The sequence below is a fragment of the Aulonocara stuartgranti genome (genome assembly GCF_965226115.1).
Source record: "Aulonocara stuartgranti genome assembly, chromosome: 3".
Taxonomy (NCBI): Eukaryota; Metazoa; Chordata; class Actinopteri; order Cichliformes; family Cichlidae; genus Aulonocara; species Aulonocara stuartgranti.
This window is the reverse complement of record NC_138941.1, coordinates 70,737,680-70,757,236: the sequence shown is the minus strand read 5'-3', so window position 1 is coordinate 70,757,236 and position 19,557 is coordinate 70,737,680. Positions and strand designations below refer to the sequence as shown.

Sequence of the window (19,557 nt, the reverse complement as noted above, 5' to 3'; positions counted from 1 at the left end):
TCTGCGCTCGACAGTGCAGCCTAGGCGGAGTAGTCGAACACAGATTCACTGAGCGCTCAACACAGACAGCATCGTCAGAAGGAAAATTGATAAAATAAATTACAAATGTTGTATTGTTCGATACATATGCGTACCGAACCGAAAGCACTGTATCGAACGGTTCAATATCGATACGAATATCGTTGCACCCCTAATATATATATATATATAATAGGGGTGCAACGAGTACAAAATTCACGGTTCGGTTCGATACTTTGGTGTCACGGTTCGATATTTTTTCGATACAAAAAAATGTTCATGCCTTTTTAATTTGTCATTTATTAAAATTATAAATATATATTTTAACTCAAACGTGCAGTTTTTAGATTTAATGTTGCTGAAACAACAAAGGGATAAAATAAATCTATCTGATCAAGAAATCACTCATCTTTGGAAAAGAGAGTTTATTACAGAGAAATGGCTCTTTCCAAAATAAAAGCTATACTATACGCTTCTTCTGGGCTATATTCTCAGCAGCATATTAAACATATCAGGTCCCCATAAGGAGAATCATGTGCTAACGGCTGTCTAAATGACTCGGGTAAAGTTTGTAGCATGCGTGCTTGTTGTTTTTGTCTGCTTCCACTTGTCTTTGCACTAGGATGATGTCGGCGTCAATGTGCAGTCATATTCGTTGTGTTCTCACTAGTGCTGTCAGCGTTAATCTCGTTGAAATGACGTTAACGCCACAACACGGCAAATCTCCGTTAACGAGCTACAGCGGATCGCCCCGTGCGTGGGGCTGGACGGCGTCAACACGTTAACAAGCAAACTGCGCTTCACCTCTTCAGTTCTGAAAGCTGATGGAGAGTCTCGGGTGTTTAACTCCCAGTGAGGTTGTGATGCTGGCGGAGGTCCTGAGAGTGGATGACCCACCCTGCTGTCAACTGAGTTACTGAGGTCACATGGGTCAATGTGTGAGGGGGGGGTGAATGGCCCGGAAGTGATCCCAGGACTATGTTATAGGTAGCCAACACTTTTTCCATGTTTGAACTTAATGTGACCACTAGAGGGAGGTATGTGCCTCTTAGTGCCATAAGCCAGCTGTGCAGCAGGCAGGTTGTTTGGCTTCATTTTTGCACAATGGGAGGAGGCGCTGTCGCGTCGTCCATGTTTTCTACAGTCATTGATTTGGACACAGCCAATGTGTTTAGTTTTACTCTTCCCCATGTGATGTCATTATGTCCATTTGTGTCAGCTTTTTTCCCAGGTGCCTCCACTTCCCCATCACCTCATATGTGTATGTAAGTCTTCTGTCTCCCTTTGTTCATTGTTTCTTCGTCTGTGTTCCCACCCCCATGTCCTCATAGTCACAGAGTCATAGTGTGTGTCATAGTGCCCTCATATTATCACAGTATGTCATAGTTGTTCATAGGTTTCTTAGTTCTCCTGTCACCAGCCAAATAAAGGCTCGCTTTTGGTTTCAAGTTCCATCTCTCTGCCTATGTCTGTTCGTGGGTCGTCTACATACACTCCACAACCGAGACAGGAGAGGAACCTGATAACAGCTGAACGTTCTTTTGTTCACACGGAAAATAGGTGTGAAAGGCAAAATTATAAATTGTTTCTAAAAAAAATTAAATAAAGCTGTTTTATTAAATGAATATATACATAATGCAAATGTGCTCATAAATGAGTTGACTCTGTGTTTTCAGAGTTAACAGATTCATTCAGCGATATTGTCTGGATCTGAAATATTGCAGGTACACGCAGAGTGCAGAGGATTTTTACACATACACTGATAATTGTTTTCTATAAGTCTCTGGGTCAGGAAGTCCAAACATGACGTCCTGAACTGGGCCTTAGAATAAGCTGAAGGATAACATTAGATAATCAAGGCAGGATGTGTTTTTGTGTCCATGTGTTTCTGATTCCAGGAGGAGCAGATACCAGGGGAGGTCGGATGTGGACGGGGAGGATTCGCAGCAGACTGCCACGTTGGATTTGGGAGAAGATAATAATATTTTGTCATTGTCAAAGTATAAAAGCTGTACAGCCCATTTCAGGGTTAGGGTTGGGGTCAAAGTGAAACTAGAAATATTTAGAATCACAATGAGTTCAAAGCGTGAGGAGGTCTGATGTTCCAACAGTGTTCAGGATGAGAATTATTACCTGCAATGCTCCAGTTTGACCTCATGGTGGCAGTGCCGTCTCACTGTTATAATGGCTACACTCAGACTACAGGAGAGAACAAGAGGCTGTACTAAAACTCTGATGTTTTATCGTGTGTTTATGACATCATGCTGACGTCAGCCTGATAATACCTGTTGATTCAACTAAACAGCCAAGGTTTCCAAGGCTCTTAAATGAACCACAAACTACAGGGTAAGCGTGAGCTGCTGAAAGTCAGATCTGTTCTTCAAAGCAGACTTTCAGCTTTATTACAAACTAAGAGTCGGATCAGCACAAATACTGACACAGAGATGGCTGCTGGCACTGCGCTGCTCTGCTGCACTTTGCTGTTTGTCCTTGTCTTCGTCTCTGCAGGTGAGATTGAACTAAACTGAGGTTCTCTCTGAGATAACAAGAAGTACAGGAGGATTATTTTCATCTGGATTCAGTTTGTCTGTGTGTGAAGGAGACACCAGGCTGGGTGGACACTTAACATCTGTAATCCAGCTGTGACAGAGACAAAGAAGTGTAATGTGTGTGTCAGTGTGATGTGTTGTAGTGTCAGGAGTCAGGATGCAGCTACAAAGCTTCTTGTTCAGTGTATACAAACAGCTGTAGCTCCATAAAGGCAGCATGCAGAGACTCACAGTGTCTTATAATGAGAGGCTGCTTTCTCTCACACATTATGTTCACTTATTATCAGCACATGTTGTTGTTCTGTGGAAGCTAACATCTTGTAGTTTCTGACACTTTGCATGTTTAGCATGAGGCTAAAATTCCCCCTCAGTGGGTCACTGGTGACCTGCTGGATGTTCAGAGGTTCATTAAATCCAACATGACTAAAAACTCAAATGTCAAAGTGTTGTTTCCTCTTTCAGAGCAGAAAACCATCACAGCTGAGTCTGGACAGGACGTCACTCTGACATGTCGAGCTCCAAACAACAACATTAGAGTAATAAAGTGGGAGAGATTTGACCTGGGAGATGATTATGTGCTTTTGTACCAGGATGGTCTCCCTGATTCAACACACCAGCATCCATCTTTTAAGAACCGGGTGGATCTGCAGGACAGACAGATGAAGGATGGAGACGTGTCTTTGATTCTGAAGGATGTGACAGTTCATGACGCTGGAGCATACGAGTGTCGTTTCTTCATGGAAGAAACTCGCTCATGGAAGTCCATCAGCAGCCTCAACCTGATTGTTACAGGTGAGTAAGTAGAGTTGAGTGTGTGTGTGATTAGAGGTGAAGCTGCTTCCTGGTTGTTGATGTTTGTTTGTTGTATGGATGAGCTGGTGGATGTCAGAGGTAGACAGATGTTTCTCCAGCTGTTGTCTTTGTGGCTGGTAGTCTAGAGTTGTAGAGCAGCATTGTTTGGTTAGAGCAGAAACAAAGACATTTATGTCTCTTCTTCTCTTGCTCTCTAACTCGTCTGTAAACATGTGTGGGGAAACTCAATGATAAAGCCTACAGCTGGAGGGGGAGGGGAGGGGTGGAGCTGGTGGTTGTGAGTCTGTGAAAGTGAATCATGCCGGTGCCATAGCTGCTGAAAACGTACTTAGTGCAGACACAAAACGTCCATCAGCTTCAAAGTGTGTCAGAAAAATGTCCACATGGTGACTGATGGATGAGAGAGGTCCCATTGTTGTTGTTGTGCACAAATCATTGAACAACACAAACACTTAGAGCTGCTTTCAGTGCTGCCTGTTTTGTTACTGCACACATTTCTGATGGTCCTACAGCCCAACGTAGCAAACGTCTCCCTGAAGCCTCTTCTTAGAGACCAAAGGTTGGATCAGAGCGAGCAGCTGAAAGGACACATCTATGAATGCAGTCAGACACTTTCTCACAACCTCACACTCTATCTGATCACATTTACACTCAGGTTCTCTGTTAGTCACTGAGATTACAGACTCACACATTTAAAATAATCTGAATGTTGGATCAGATGAAGTTAATATTTTTTATTTCTTGAACATATGTTTAATTAGCATGTTGCTAAAGCTTTAAGTAATGCACTGGTGACCTGGTGTATGTTAACAGGTCAATTAATCAAATCCAGAATAACTCAAATGTAAGCTAAACAGCATAAATATTAAACATAAACAACATCATATTTCCCCCATGGCACAGTCCACTCAGCACTTCCTGGAGTTTCTCATTTGATCGTTCATTGACACTCATGACTTACAGAGACTCTGATCATCAAACACAGGAATAAAACAAGCAGTGAGCACAACAAAGGATTATTAAAGAAGGAATATTAACTCTATTCTAACTCTAGTAACTCTACACCAGGAAACCACCAAATCTTCTGCAAACGTGATTTTAACCAGTCAAAATGTTTTTGGATATTTATTCAGTGTAGAAACCTAAAAAGTCAGTTTTATTTTTAGATGTTTGGTTGTTTTGAACAATTATATCAAACTGTAAGTATGATGTTTGGTATATAGTATTATATATTGCATGGTATTGATATATTGCACTGTTTGAAGTGCTTCGTATATAAAAGTAGTAAACTGTGTACACAGTGTTTGGTGTGACAGAGCTGTTGTCACTGAATCACAGGTTCAGATGTTTCAGCCTCATAATAAACAAACACGTTTTCAGAGACTCGAGGATTTGACCTTCCAAAAGTCTCAGAGATGTTTTAATGAGCTCTCACAGTCTGCAGCCAAACAGGTCAAATTATAAAGAACAGCTGGATCAACCCAACATGACCTCTGACCCCGAAGCAGCTGTTAGACCTGTGTATTTAAAAAAAATATGATTTTTTTATGGTGAAAGCAAGATTCCAGACTGCAGTTTTGGTCAGATCATGTTTTTAAATAAAAAGCAGAAAAATCAACATTAACATTTTCTCACTTTATAAATGTTATGAATGATTTTTTCATCTAATCTCCTGAACTAGAAGAGGACACCTCACAGCTGTTTCTCACCTGCAGGTCAGCCAGGAGGAGACAGAGATGAACTGTGAGTCGGACGATCTGAGGACAGACAGAAACTCTCCTGAACATCCAGCAGTCGACTCTGATGATCATCATGTTCAGACTCGGACCAACAGTGTGTGTCTGTGCTGTCAGTGACTCTGAACTACAGTTTATTCATCTTGTTCATGAGATTTACTGACACAAAGTCAAACTGTGTTACAAACACACATGAATTTCTGATCTCAGAGTCAGTGAGTGTTGGAGCTTCAGGTTAGACAAATTAACTATTTTATGTTGGTGTGATTGTTTATTAGCTTCATGTGACTTTTTCTTCTTTAAGTACAGTCCACTGGAAAACACTTTGTATAAAAATCATCTCTTTGGCTGACATTGTTTTTAGTTTGTAAACCAATCTTACCCAGTTTAACAGATTGTACAAACTGTTAACGTCTCTCTTTGATCCTGCACTGAGAAGTTTGACAACCTCTTCAACTTTTCTTTAACATGACACACTGTTCAGGTCAGATTTAAACTGCTTTGACCTTTGACACCAGCAAAACATCCTGAACAACTTTGCTGGGTTGAGACCTGATTACTTTTCATAAACAGACCCATAAGACTCAAAAATATGAAACATATTTTCACATTTTATACTGTTGTATAGATGATGCAAACCTTTGTACACTGATGCTCTTTTGGGTGAAGTTTGACTCATTTGTTTAGATGGATTTTCAGATCCACCAGTTTGGCTCAAATTAGAAACATTGTGATTTTAGGGAAACTTGCCACTCATAATGTATAAATATACACATCATGTTTGTGTGGATTTGTAATGAGACAGCAGTGAAGCAGTGAAGTCATCCTGTTGCCCACAGAAACAGACTCCTCCTGTGAATTAGTAAAGTAACACATGGAGCACATGAGGAACAAAGGTCATACATGTATCTCCTGAAGTGGATTCTGGGTCTCTGACTTCCTCCCACAGTCCAAAGACATCAACGGGTGTTTTTTATTTATCCGTGTATGCTGTGTGTTAATGTGTGGTTCCTACAGAACTTAATGGTCAGTAACACTAACATGTAAACATGAGTGCATCACATCAGCACATGAAAGAACAACAGTGTGGCATTAATATTACAGCAGTGAGGACAGTGTGATGAACTGATGCTCTGATCTCTGGTCTGACCAAAGCTTTAACTCCAAACATCTCTCCACTGTTAGAGCTTCTGCACTGTTTCAGGTTCAAATCATGGTTCATATTTTCATGGCCTGATGGTGTGACGCCTCCACCTACATCACTGAACTGCTCCACTTCTGTACTCTTCTCTCTGTGGCCTTCTTGAAACGTCCTCTTGGTGTTTGTGGGGTTTTTCTCAGTTCATGTGTGCCTTATAAGAGTTTGCTTTTTAAAGACAATGACAATCAGTGAATTCCTTCTGTGATTGAATGAAATATGAGCACTATGTAAGTGTGTAAGTGTTAATAAAGATTTACATGTACCTGTTGAATTCTCTTCTCATTGTTTTTGTCCCTCCAATAACAGACAAACCTCTGTTTCTGAAGTGCCTTAGAGCAACGTCTTCCTCTGTAACTGAATGCTGTGGGTAAACATGTCTTTACTTCTGTGCCTGAAAACAACATCTCCCTGTAGAAAGTGAAGGCTGAGCTCACTCAGATCACTCAGTCAGATCAACTGAGCTTAGAAATAAATGGATTTGTTGATTTTACAATGCTGTGATTGCAGCTATTCCACAACTCTCTGTTAATGGTGCACATGGCCACTGATTAAATGGTCATTGATCAATGATCATTATTCTTTCGGATAGCGATTGAGATTGCGGATAGAAGTGGCAGAAATGGGCTTCCTCCAAAGAGTGGTTGGCCTCTGCCTTAGAGATAGGGTGAGCAGTTTGGCTATTGGAGGGGCTCAGGGTAGAGCTGCTGCTCCTTCACATCGAAAGAAACCAGTTGAGGTGGTTTGGGCATCTGACGAGGATGCCTCCTGGGTGAATTGTTCCATGCATGTCCCACAAGAAGGAATCGAATGGAACTGAAGAAATCACTTGGAAGAGTGACAAAGCATTTCTCCAATTGAATGCGTCCAGATAAACAGAATCAACCTTTTGTGACACTTTTATAATGTTCAACACGATTACTAACAGATAACACACCCAGTGCACTAAACTCACTGTGTGCAGGACTTTGTTTGGTGTTTACATAAACGGTAAATGGTCTGAATTTCTATAGCGCTTTACTAGTCCCTATGGACCCCAAAGCGCTTTACACTATATTCAGTCATCCACCCATTCACACACTGGTGATGGCAAGGCAGACATACATTGTAGCCACAGCGGCCCTGGGGCGCACTGACAGAGGCGGGGCAAAATGAAAACAAACTACAAACTGCTGAGCTGTTGAACAGCTGATCCAGCCTTTAGTCTGAGCTGCAGTCAGTCACACAAACAGACTGAACAGGGTGTGTTCTGTGCAGCACCTGCATGTAAAACAGAAGCAAAGCTGTTCCTGTGAAATGAAACTGAAAGCCTCTCTGAGCGTCTCCCTGTAGAAAATGGAGGCTGAGCTCAGTCAGATCACTCAGCCTGCAGACAAATGGAGGCGTGTTTGAGACGTGCAGATAAACACTCAGCTTTGTGTCGTCCTCTAAGGGCTCAGGGCCGTCCTGTTGTCATATTATCACATGCATGACAACATGCGTCTCAGTCCTCAGAGTCCTCTGCACAGTGCTCAGGGATTTTCCTCATCTTTCATATTGTGTGCCTGTTTGAATTCAAGCATCATCGTCTACAACTGGACACCCAGCTCTATCTGTCCATGAAGCCAGATAACACACACCATTTAGTTAAACTGCAGGAATGTCTTAAAGACATAAAGACCTGGATGATAACTTTCTGCTTCTTAATTCAGATCAAACTGAGGTTATTGTACTCGGCCCTGAAAATCTTAGAAATATGGTATCTAACCAGATTCTTACTCTGGATGGCATTACCTTGGCCTCCAGTAACACTGTGAGGAACCTTGGAGTCATTTTTGACCAGGATATGTCCTTCAATGCACATATTAAACAAATATGTAAGACTGCTTTCTTCCATTTGTGCAACATCTCTAAAGTTAGAAATATCCTGTCTCAGAGTGACGCTGAAAAACTAGTTCATGCATTTATTACTTCCAGGCTGGACTACTGTAATTCATTATTATCAGGATGTCCAAAAAACTCACTGAAAAGCCTTCAGCTAATCCAAAATGCTGCAGCAAGAGTCCTGACAGGGACTAGAAAGAGAGAGCATATTTCTCCTGTTTTGGCTTCCCTTCATTGGCTTCCTGTTAAGTCCAGAATTGAATTCAAAATGCTGCTCCTCACATACAAGGTCTTAAATAATCAGGCCCCATCTTATCTTAATGACCTTGTGGTACCATATCACCCTATTAGAGCACTTCGCTCTCGCTCTGCAGGCCTACTTGTTGTTCCTAGAGTATTTAAAAGTAGAATGGGAGGCAGAGCCTTCAGTGTTCAGGCCCCTCTTCTGTGGAACCAGCTTCCAGTTTGGATTCAGGAGACAGACACTATCTCTACTTTTAAGATTAGGCTTAAAACTTTCCTTTTTGCTAAAGCATATAGTTAGGGCTGGACCAGGTGACCCTGAATCCTCCCTTAGTTATGCTGCAATAGACGTAGGCTGCCGGGGGATGTTCCCTCTAATTTTTCATGTGTCTGAGCGAGTCGCAATATGGCGCCCCCCAGTGGCTGCAGCCAGACTCTTGGGGCCCCTTTTGGTCTCTGCAGGCATAATTAATCAATCACATGGATCATTTCTCAGAAAGGCTCAACAAGTACACGTAATTTTTAATGGAACTATTTTATTTTATTTTATTTTAATATATTTTTATTTTTTATTTTATTAGTATTTTCCTTAAATGTGTTAAATATATATTTTCTCATCTAAATGTCCACTGAGCTGTGAGCCAGTAATGCACCTTAACATTGGTTGCCAACCAAGAAGAAGAAGAAGCTGTGAGCCAGGAGGGAGGGGGTGAGTGAGTCCTGAGTGATTTGCTTATGCTTACAAATCAGCACAGGAGGGAGGGGGTGAGTAGCTCAAATGTGCTGTTAGCATGTTAGCAGAGCGATGCTACTGTGAACCGAGGAGCTATTTTCTTGATGTGAGCTTCTACTCAGGGTTTTTTCTTCCAGTTCAGAGCAGAAATTTTTTGTTACGATACTGGATGTTGTGTTTTTCTCCACAATTTTAATTATAAGCTAGATACATTGCTGCTAACAGCAACAGGGATGAGTCAGTGAGTCAGTTGGGCTTGTGAATCATGATTCACGAGTCAGTAAAGTGATTCTCGAGTATTGAACGATTCGTTCATGATTTGCGCATCACTAGTCCATAGTTATAAATCCCACCACTCAGTATTATTAACACATTCTCTCCATGACCCCAGTAAGCTACTGAAGGCTAACCCAGGCAAATATCCCAGAATGCATTTCGTCGAAAACGTAAGAGGCAGTTTCGGAGGGATGCACAGTTTAAAATATTCTTTCTGAATGTAGCTGTGTAAACTTCAAATATCTACTCGATTTATCAAGACATCACAGATTTGCAAAAGTGCTCTAACGTTTTCCGAGATGTAGGACAGTCCACAGTGGGTTGAGAGTGTGGATCTGTGACCTGCGTGAGAATCAGCTTCCTAACATTTGTCTGGAAGAAACACGCAGACAGGAAGCAGCAACAAGTGTGAACATTTCACAGATCATGTGTAATCGGTTATTATCAGGATGTCTTAAAAACTCCCATAAAACCTTCAGCTGATGCAAAATGCTGCAGTCGAGTCCTGACAGGGACTAGAAGGACAGAGCAGCTTCCTCCTATTCTGGCCTCTCCTCATTGGCTTCCTGTTAAATCCACAATTTAAAATCCTGCTCCTCACATAGAAGAACTTTAATCAGGCCTATCTTATTTCATTGACCTTAGAGTACCATATGTCCAAATCATGGTTCAACAGCAGCTAGGTGGATGTCAGCAGCTTACATGGTGGAGATAAATCCAGGGTTTGAGATTGTTTACAACTTAAACTCAGAGCCTTTTAACACAATTACTGACAAATAACGCACTCAGAGTACTAAACACACTGTGTACAGGACTTTGATTGGTGTTTGCAGAGATGAAAATGATGCAGCCTGCTGACCAGTTGAATCAGCTGATCCAGCCTCTTATCTGAGCTGCAGTCAGTCACACAAACAGACTGAACAGGATGTGTTCTGTGCAGCACCTGCATGTAAAACAGAAGCAAAGCTGTTCCTGTGAAATGAAACTGAAAGCCTGTCTGAGCGTCTCCCTGTAGAAAATGGAGGCTGAGCTCAGTCAGATCACTCAGCCTGCAGACAAATGGAGGCGTGTTTGAGACGTGCAGATAAACAGTCACAGCTTAGTGTCGGCCTCTGAGGGCTCAGGGCCGTCCTGTTGTCATGTTATCAAGTGCATGACGGCTCTCTGCACACACTTTGAGTCCTTATGCACATTTTCACGAGTCCTCATCTCTGTGGACCTGAGGGATTACCCACAGTTCATAGTGTTGTGATTAGGGATGGGTATCGTTTAGGTTTTATCCGATACCGGTGCCAAATCGGTACTTTTGAAACGGTGCCGGTGCTCAAACGGTGCTCAAACCGGTGCTTAAAGAATGGAGAACACAAAATTGGTCCAAAAACCTCTCATGTTCAGCTGGTTTTATGTAAAAAGATAACAATGTTAGCCTTTTCTGCAGCTATGGGGCATATATGGTATCACTCTTGGCTGGAAGCAGTGCTTAAACAATGGAAAAAATACAAACTTTGTCCAAAAACCTCTCATGTTCAGCTGTTTCCCTCTTTTTCTTTGGTCATTTTAGCCTTTTTGGCCAGGGTGAAGGGAGTATCTGCCATCAAACAAGAGGACAGCCGCATGTAGCTATGATGATGTTTGCTAGTTCACCTTACATGCATTAATGTAATAACGTGGTTAGCCTACTCAGCGTAAATTACACACGAACAACATGAAGCTACTCACGCAGAGAAGAACGGCTGCTGCTGCCATCAAATACGGTGCATTTCTCGGCTTTAAAAAAAACAAAAAACGCTATGCGTCGCCAGGTGTTTCATCGGATTTGAGGTGTTACCTCCTTTGCACAGTATCAGCTTAAAGCACTTGTTGCTGCTGAGTTTGCATATTTTGCTGTGAAGTACAGCCAGACTTTTGACCGCTTCGCCTTGGACATTTTTAATCTGTAGCTCTGCTCTAACAGAACGTACGTACCTGGACCTGCCTACTATCCTCGGAAACGTAAAATGATTGGCTAGAAGTGTATCACAGCTCAGGAAAAAAAAGCACCGAAATAAAGCACCGAAATGTGCGCTGCTTTTTGGTCTGGTTACTACCGTTTATGTCAGAACCGGTGCCATCATGGCACTGGACACCGGTACCCATCCCTAGTTGTGATGGTGAAAGCATTAAGAACAAGGATGGAAAATAAATAAATAAATAACCAAACTGAAGGTTCAGAGGAATGTAGCTCATCACAAATGCTTCATGATGAAGTTTTCACAATGATGAATAATTTGATTATTTTACAGTTTCTTCCTGTAAAGTTAGAGCCTGAAAACAGACAAAATCAATCAGTAAATGTCAGATCACACGACGAGGTCTGAGGCACCACGACAGTTAACATCACAGCAGAGGTGACAAAGTGCTTTCTGTGGCCTGTTTATCTTCAGTTCTTTGAATTTAATTAGACATTAATTTCATTAATTAGAATTAATTTCAGTACATTAAACATTAGCAGAAGGATGGAGAGCGTGCTATATGTATTTCTTGCACTTGCACAAACACAAACAGCAGCTCTTCTTGTTTTTGCCACTCAATCTAGAAGAGGATTTAGATCAAGAAATTTCCATGATCATTATGATTTGATTTGATTTTATAGGAAATGCAGTTTGACGTGTTTCCAATACTGAGGATGAGGATACACTATAAAAAATTTAAAGCTACTGTTAGTTTTCCTGTCTTGTAAAAAGTAAAGTTTTTGTTCATGCACAGAAAATGAATATTTTTCAGATTTCAATGGACTTTCTGTCATTTTTGTTTTGTTTTGTTGGGGTTAAAACGATGCCACCTTAAAATGAAACTGAAAAATAAATATTGACATTAAGACAAGAAAAAAGTTTTCACACTTACATCTTTTTTCTTTCTTTTTTGCTTACAGTTTTTTTTTCAGTTTCAGTTTGCTGGCACTGTTTTGGCGTCTGGGGGCACGATTGTTAATAACAAACACACAAATATTACATCTTTTGAATCTGTGATGACATGTGACAATATGATGAAGTTCACATGATGTAGCTTCTCTGCCAACAACACAAATGAAAGAATAAATAATTTAAACCAAAGTAAGAGTTTATTGTTCAAATACAGAGACACTCTCACACTGACCTTTGTTGTTTGTTCTCTGTCCTTCATACAAACATTTGGTGCTTACAGACTCTGTGAACACTGAGTTTTCAGGCTTTTCTAATGCTGTGTGAGCAGCAGGAAAATACAATCAGAGCATAAACACACATACATACAAGGTCAAAGACGAGTAGCTACACTTTTTAAACGCAATAACTGATCACTGATGTGAAGTCAGCGAGTACCGAGGTGAACTTTTCTTATCTTTGAGATCTATTGAAACAACTACATTAAATCATACTGCTGAGTGACAACAATAGCGTTATCTAAGGTTAGAGGGTTACCTAGGCAACCAGGGATGTGCATAACCATCTGTCAGCTACAAATTGATGCATGAACGATGGGATGAGTTCATACTTGGATGTAATTTTAGTGAAACAGCTGATCGAGGATTAGTGTTGTTGAGGTTTTGTGGTCCACAGCTCACACTCACATAATGAGGTCATATTTGATCTTATAAACAAAAACACTGATCCCAGGTCTGTAACACTGTTCATGGATACTGAGGGTAAACAACACACACAGCTCACAAAGATAAAGAGAAAACTGAAACCAGATCTTGATGATTGAAAGATTCAGGTGTGAAAAACTTCATAAATATGTAATCTGAGCTCAAAATGATGTAACTACAGTCAGTGGAAACAAAACCATCAAAGTGAAAAATGTTCAAGTGTTGATTTCATTTGTTTGAAGAGTTAAAAGTAGGCGTGCACAACAAAATGTCTCAGTGAGCTGTGTCACACTCAAAGTCAGAGCTTTCTGTGTCAGAAAGAGGCTAAATCACCATGGTAACTGATGGTGAAAGATCACCTGGTCAGGAGCATTTCATGTTCAGAGTTTTGTTTTTAAATCAGCTGTTAGAGCCACGTTTTCACTGTGATGTCGATTCTCTGCTGGAGGAAATGTTTCATATGTGCAGCTTGTTAAACTGTAACTTGCTGAAGCCACTGAGTGAAGCTAAACTGCACATCACACTGTTACAATGTACCTGTATTCATGTAGTGGAGACATTAGTGAAGTTATCAATGAGTAACGTCTCTGATTGGACTGGGTGGCGCTCACAGGGACCATTTTGTGTAGAAGAAAAGTCACATGATACATGAAACGCTCCTTTTCATCTGAGCGTGCTCAGAGCCTGAAGCAGAGAAAGGTGATAATCACCACGGTGATACCTGCTGTCTCTGACTGCAGTTTCAGGTTTAGTTGAGCCAGCTAACACAAAGAAAGCCTGACTGTGTTGAAGTTGATTTGTAGTCACAGCCCTCTGGATGTTCCAGTTACTATGAAATGTAAAGACTGTTTTTAAAGATGAAACTCGTCCACTGAGATGAGCTGTCAGCAAAAACAGAAGCAGCCATTAAAGATAAAACTGAAATAAACCTACAGTGCTGTGGGCCTGCTGTCTGTGCTCAGTTCATCTGTTTCTGCAGGATTTTAAACACTGACAACACCCAGAACTCTGAACAGCAGCGGCAGACTCAAAGCTGGAAAAACCTCTGAGACATTTTAAACCTGCTGCACTTAAACAGGAGGCTGGTTTGTTTCCACTCTCTGCTGTTGTTTATGTTTTCTGTAGATCAAAAAACCAACAACAGCAACAACAACAAGAAGCAGAGCAGGAACTGACAGACCAACAATCAGTCCAACAGATCCATCCTCCTTCTCTTTGTCTTCATCCTTCTCTTGTCCTCCTGTCAGACCTGCAGGTGAGAAACAGGTGTGAGGTGTCAGGTAGGTGATGAGTGAAGAACAGAACAGAATCCATTTGCTCTTCAAACTGCTGTCAGACATTATCTACTGCACTCTGATCACATCACTCAGACCAGCTGCTTTCTACAAAGTCTCATCAGCAACATCTTTAGAAACAAACATCAACAACCAGGAAGCAGCTTCACCTCTGATCACACACACACTCAACTCTACTCACTCACCTGGAGGAACAACATGAAGGTGGATGCTGCTGATGAACTTCCATGAGCGTGTTTCTTCCATGAAGACACGACACTCGTATGCTCCACTATCAGCAGTGTTCACATCCTTCAGAATCAAAGACACGTCTCCATCCTTCATCTGTCTGTCCCTCAGATCCACCCGGTTCTTAAAAGATGGATGCTGGTTGGCTGGAACAAAGTGACCGTCCCGGAACACAAACACATATTCATCTCCCAGGTCAGCTCTGCTCCACTCTAAAATAATGATGTTGTTGTTTGCAGCTCGACATGTCAGAGTGACGTCCTGTCCAGACTCAGCTGTGATGGTTTTCTGGTCTGAAAGAGGAAACAACACAGAGCAGAGAGGTTAAAGGTCAAAGTACAATTGTTCACTTCTACAGCAGCCAATCAGAAACACACAATAAAAGATTGTCTTCTGTTATTAGATGATGATCTTTGATTGTGTTTCTTCTTGTGTCCCTTCAAGTGTCACCACAGCGAGTCTTCTCCTCCTCCTCACCTGATCCCGAGCATCTTCATCAGGGCTGATTTGTGACAGAAGGACAGCAGCAAGAGTGAAAGGGAAGGTTTGAAGATGGCAGTGAGCTGCTGTCATGTTTGCTTTGGAGACTCTGACACAAAGACAGGAGGCCGAGCTGAACATGTTCAGATTTTCATTGAGAGCAGAATGGACGAGATTATGAACGAGTTCATCAGAGGGAAGCTCAGGCTGAGACGTTTGGAGACAAAGTTCATGAGCAAAGACTGAGACGGATGAAAAACATCATCTGAAAAACAAATCTTTGGTTTTAGAATCTGTTAGTTTGATAAAATGTTGTTGATGGACGAGTTCATTGAGACTCTGGACATCTGTCAGACTGAGTCACTGCTTTTTATTGTAACAGCTGTACTGATGCTCCTGAATCTGGCCTCTGACACAAACCTCCAAACAGTAAGAATGAAAAAAGAATAAAACTATTAAAACTCTTCAAGCAATAAATAATCAAACCTGAAAAAGAAGAAAATCATCTGGAAACTAAACTGAACTAAACACAAAAAGTCCAAATGGAATAAAAACTCAAACTAATGAGAAAAAAAACTACAATAACTCTGTTTCACAAACAACAACATGTGCTGATAATAAGTGAACAACATGTGTGAGAGAAAGCAGCCTCTCATTATAAGACACTGTGAGTCTCTGCATGCTGCCTTTATGGAGCTACAGCTGTTTGTATACACTGAACAAAAAGCTTTGTAGCTGCATCCTGACTCCTGACACTACAACACATCACACTGACACACACATTACACTTCTTTGTGTCTGTGCTGCAAACTGCACCAACACACAGACTCCACCCAGCTTTGTGTCGATCGCAACACTGAATGAGTAACAAACTACTTCTTAGAGAAATATAATCAGCATGTAAACCAGACTGAGACTCTTTATCTCAGAAATAAACTCAGTTTAGTTTCTATCAGTTAAATCTCACCTGCAGAGACGAACAGGACAAACATCAGCGTGGAGCAGAGTGACGCAGTTACAGCAGACATGTCCGTGTTCTCTGTTTCTGCTGATCTGACTCTTAGTTTGTTCTAAATGTCTGAGTCTGTTGGTGTTTTCACTCAATAACTGAACCTGAGTTTAAACCTGAACACATCCGATCAGATTAAAGGTTTAAATAAATCTGAATGTCCCTGAGGGTCAGAGCTGATCTGTTGTTCAGCTGCTCGTTTAAACTCAACACTTTGAAGATGCTTTGAAAGTCTGATATGTTCGACCAATATAATTTGAATTTTCTACCAATGATCTTTCAGGCTTTTCATGGTTAACATCCACTGAAAATGAAATTATATTTTAAATTTAGTTTCACTCGTTTTTGGAGTTTCTGTTCAAATATTTTTGTGGGTTGATGTTAACCAAACTTTAACCAAGAAAACTGAAACGTTTTACCTAAAGAACTGAAAATGATTTTAGAAAAAGGCAACAAACACTTACTGTTGTTCTTAACAGATCTGTTAACTCCTCAAACACTCTTCTGATCATCAGGATGGAAAAAAAATCCACATGAAGATAAAAACTGTGAGGCTGGTTTAATCGATCTGCTTTCTCTGTAGGTTCAAAAGAAACTACTTTAGGTGAGCTTTTGTTTTTTAAATGAGCGATTAAAAAAGAAAAAAAATGCTAAAAATGTAAATCTGTGGCTGAACTGACCTCTGTGCCAAACAGCTGAACCAACTGACTCTTGTTTCACTTTGCTGTCCTGTTTAACAGGTAAAACAAGGTGTCACAGTTATAGGAAATGAACCCGTTTCCAATGCAACAGGTAGACGTGTAGAGACAAGCTGTCAGTGAATTGAAATGAACTTGTCCTAATGAATAAAAAGTCAAAAGTCAGTTGTGTTGGAGCCACAGAGAGCAAATCTCTGTTCTTTATGGAGAACCAGTGAGTCCTACTTCCTGTGTCTAGTTTTACTTTGTCTGTCTCGTCCTCTGTGATTGGCCCATGAAGGTTATAGTTTCAGATGGTGATGAGTAGATGACACATGGAGTGTGTGGCACATTCACTTTGCTGTGTTGACACTGTGTTGATGTGACACTGAAGGGCGATTAATTAATAATTGCCAACAACCTGGATAAAGAGTGTGAGACTAAACTTGGGTGATTCATTCTGACAGCTCTGTACTGTACTGTGTTACACGAGCGCTGATGGCTCACGTCTGCTTGTAGATCAGCTGATCACAGCCTGGAAACAGCTGGAGCTCACAAAACAAATGATTCCGACTTATTTCTTTATCCCTGCTGCACTCAGTCGTAGAGTTCCTCTACCTGCCACATCCACTTTAACCCCAGACTACCTTTTACTGAGTACTACAGTAGGACCTGAGTACTTTTCAGAGCCTGTAGTTTTCACTTTTACTTCTGTAAAGAAGTTTAATGAGTACTTCAGCTATTACCGGAGTATTTGTACAGCTTGAGTATCTGTACTTCTTAACTACAGATTTTTTTTTTTACTTTTCTCCCTTTGAAAGTGTCTAATTATCAGTAATTATCTATTATTTACTGAATAATATGTAGAATATAAAGCAGAAGCTGTGGATGACTTACTGTAGTCAGTTCAGGAGAATCCTCAGAGTTTCTGCTCCTCATCATGATGGAAACATGAAAACATGTTGATGCTCTTTGAGCTGGAATCAGTCCAAAGCAGCCGTGAGTGTGAACCAACAGACATCATTATAATAAATCTGACATGAATCCTGATAGAAATCCTGCTCACTGACCTCTCTAACTGTAACTCTGTCACTGACACATCTGCCAACATCTGTTCCTGTAACAGCTCAGAGGAGTTCAGCACTTTCTGATTATTATCAGAAAAATCAGAACAGGAGGAGCGTTTTTGTAAATGTGGCTGAAAGCGGCGAGGCAAGTTTATTTATATAAGTTCATTTATATAGCACAATTCAACAACAAGGTGATTCAAAGTGCTTTACAGAGACATTAAAAAACAAAAACAATAAAAAGCATGATTTAAAAAAACTGTAGATAAAATCAGAACAATAGATAAAATCAGTAGTTAAAATGTTAGTTTTGAAATTTAAGCTTAAAAGTGTGGATTTGGTGCTTTATTCAAATGCAGCTGAGAACAGGTGAGTCTTCAACCTGGATTTAAATAAACTGAGTGCTTCAGCTGATCTGAGGCTTTCTGGGAGTTTGTTCCAGATATAAGGAGCATAAAAGCTGAATGCAGCTTCTCCGTGTCTGGTTCTGACTCTGGGAACTGATAAAAGACCGGATCCAGATGACCTGAGGGATCTGGAAGGTTCATACTGGGTCAGGAGGTCACTGATGTATTTTGGTCCTAAACCATTCAGAGCTTTATAGACCAGCATCAGAACTTTAAAGTCTATCCTCTGACGGACAGGCAGCCAGTGTAAGGACCTCAGAGCTGGACTGATGTGGTCCACTTTTTTGGTCTTAGTGAGGACTCGAGCAGCAGAGTTCTGAATGAGCTGTAGTTGTCTGACTGATTTTTTTAGGTAGACCTGTAAAGATGCTGTTACAGTAATCAAGCCTACTAAAGATGAATGCATGGACTAGTTTTTCCAGGTCCTGTTGAGACATCAGATCTTTTATCCTTGATATATTCTTGAGGTGATAGTAAGCTGACTTTGTTATTGTCTTAATGTGTTTTTCTAAGTTTAGGTCTGCATCCATCACTACACCCAAATTTCTCGCCTGGTTTGTGGTTTTTAGGTGTATAGATTGAAGTTCTCTGGTGAGCTGTAATCGTTTTTCTTTGGCACCAAAGACTATTACTTCAGTTTTGTTTTTGTTTAGCTGGAGAAAATTGTGGCACAACCAGTCATTAATTTCCTCAATGCATTTACCAAGAGCCTGTACAGGGCCTCGGTCTCCAGGTGACATTGTGATATATATTTGTGTGTCATCTGCATAGCTGTGGTAGTTTATTTTGTTGTTCTTTATAATCTGTGCCAGTGGGAGCATGTAGATGTTAAACAGAAGGGGTCCCAAGATGGAACCTTGGGGAACTCCACATGTGATACTTGTCTGCTCAGATGTGAAGTTACCTATTGATACAAAGTATTTCCTGTTTTCTAAGTATGTTTTGAACCAGTTTAGTACAGTTCCTGAAAGACCTGGCCAGTTCTCCAGTCGTTTGAGTAATATGCTGTGGTCAACTGTATCAAATGCTGCACTGAGATCCAGTAAAACTAGGACTGACATTTTTCCACTGTCTGTATTCAGACATATGTCATTAAACACTTTGGTCAGAGCGGTTTCAGTGCTGTGGTTTTGTCTAAAACCTGACTGGAAGGCATCGTAGCAGTTATTCTGTTTTAAGAAGTAATTGAGCTGTTGAGAAACTGCTTTTTCAATGATCTCACTTACAAATGGGAGATTTGAGATCGGCCTGTAGTTTTTCATTTGTGTCTTGTCAAGATTGTCCTTTTTCAGTATAGGTTTTATTACAGCAGTTTTTAGTGGTTCCGGAAACACACCTGACATTAAGGAAAAGTTGACGAT

At 40.8% G+C, this 19,557-nt stretch overlaps 3 protein-coding genes across 2 annotated transcripts in view; 2 read left to right on the top strand and 1 right to left on the bottom strand.

The window, feature by feature from the left end:
• The window catches only part of LOC309693309 (hemicentin-2-like), a 1,543,010-nt gene that overhangs the window by 180,252 nt on the left and 1,343,201 nt on the right, over positions 1-19,557 (bottom strand).
• Positions 1-19,557, top strand: part of LOC309693926 (nuclear factor 7, ovary-like) — a 318,283-nt gene that overhangs the window by 208,802 nt on the left and 89,924 nt on the right. The gene's annotated exons all lie outside the window — the stretch shown is intronic.
• LOC309696059 (butyrophilin subfamily 1 member A1-like) lies at positions 2,385-5,797 on the top strand. Its single transcript, XM_082517142.1, has 3 exons — positions 2,385-2,526; positions 3,030-3,359; positions 5,096-5,797. Exons 1-3 carry the CDS (start codon positions 2,463-2,465, stop codon positions 5,125-5,127), a joined length of 426 nt encoding a protein of 141 aa, XP_082373268.1. The 5' UTR covers positions 2,385-2,462; the 3' UTR covers positions 5,128-5,797.

Bases quoted from the DNA above. Each gene is read 5' to 3' on its own strand.
- LOC309696059 (XM_082517142.1), top strand. From the start codon at position 2,463: ATGGCTGCTGGCACTGCGCTGCTCTGCTGCACTTTGCTGTTTGTCCTT. The intron at 2,527-3,029 runs GTGAGATTGAAC...TTCCTCTTTCAG, and splicing joins CCTTGTCTTCGTCTCTGCAG to AGCAGAAAACCATCACAGCT. The intron at 3,360-5,095 runs GTGAGTAAGTAG...TCTCACCTGCAG, and splicing joins CCTCAACCTGATTGTTACAG to GTCAGCCAGGAGGAGACAGA.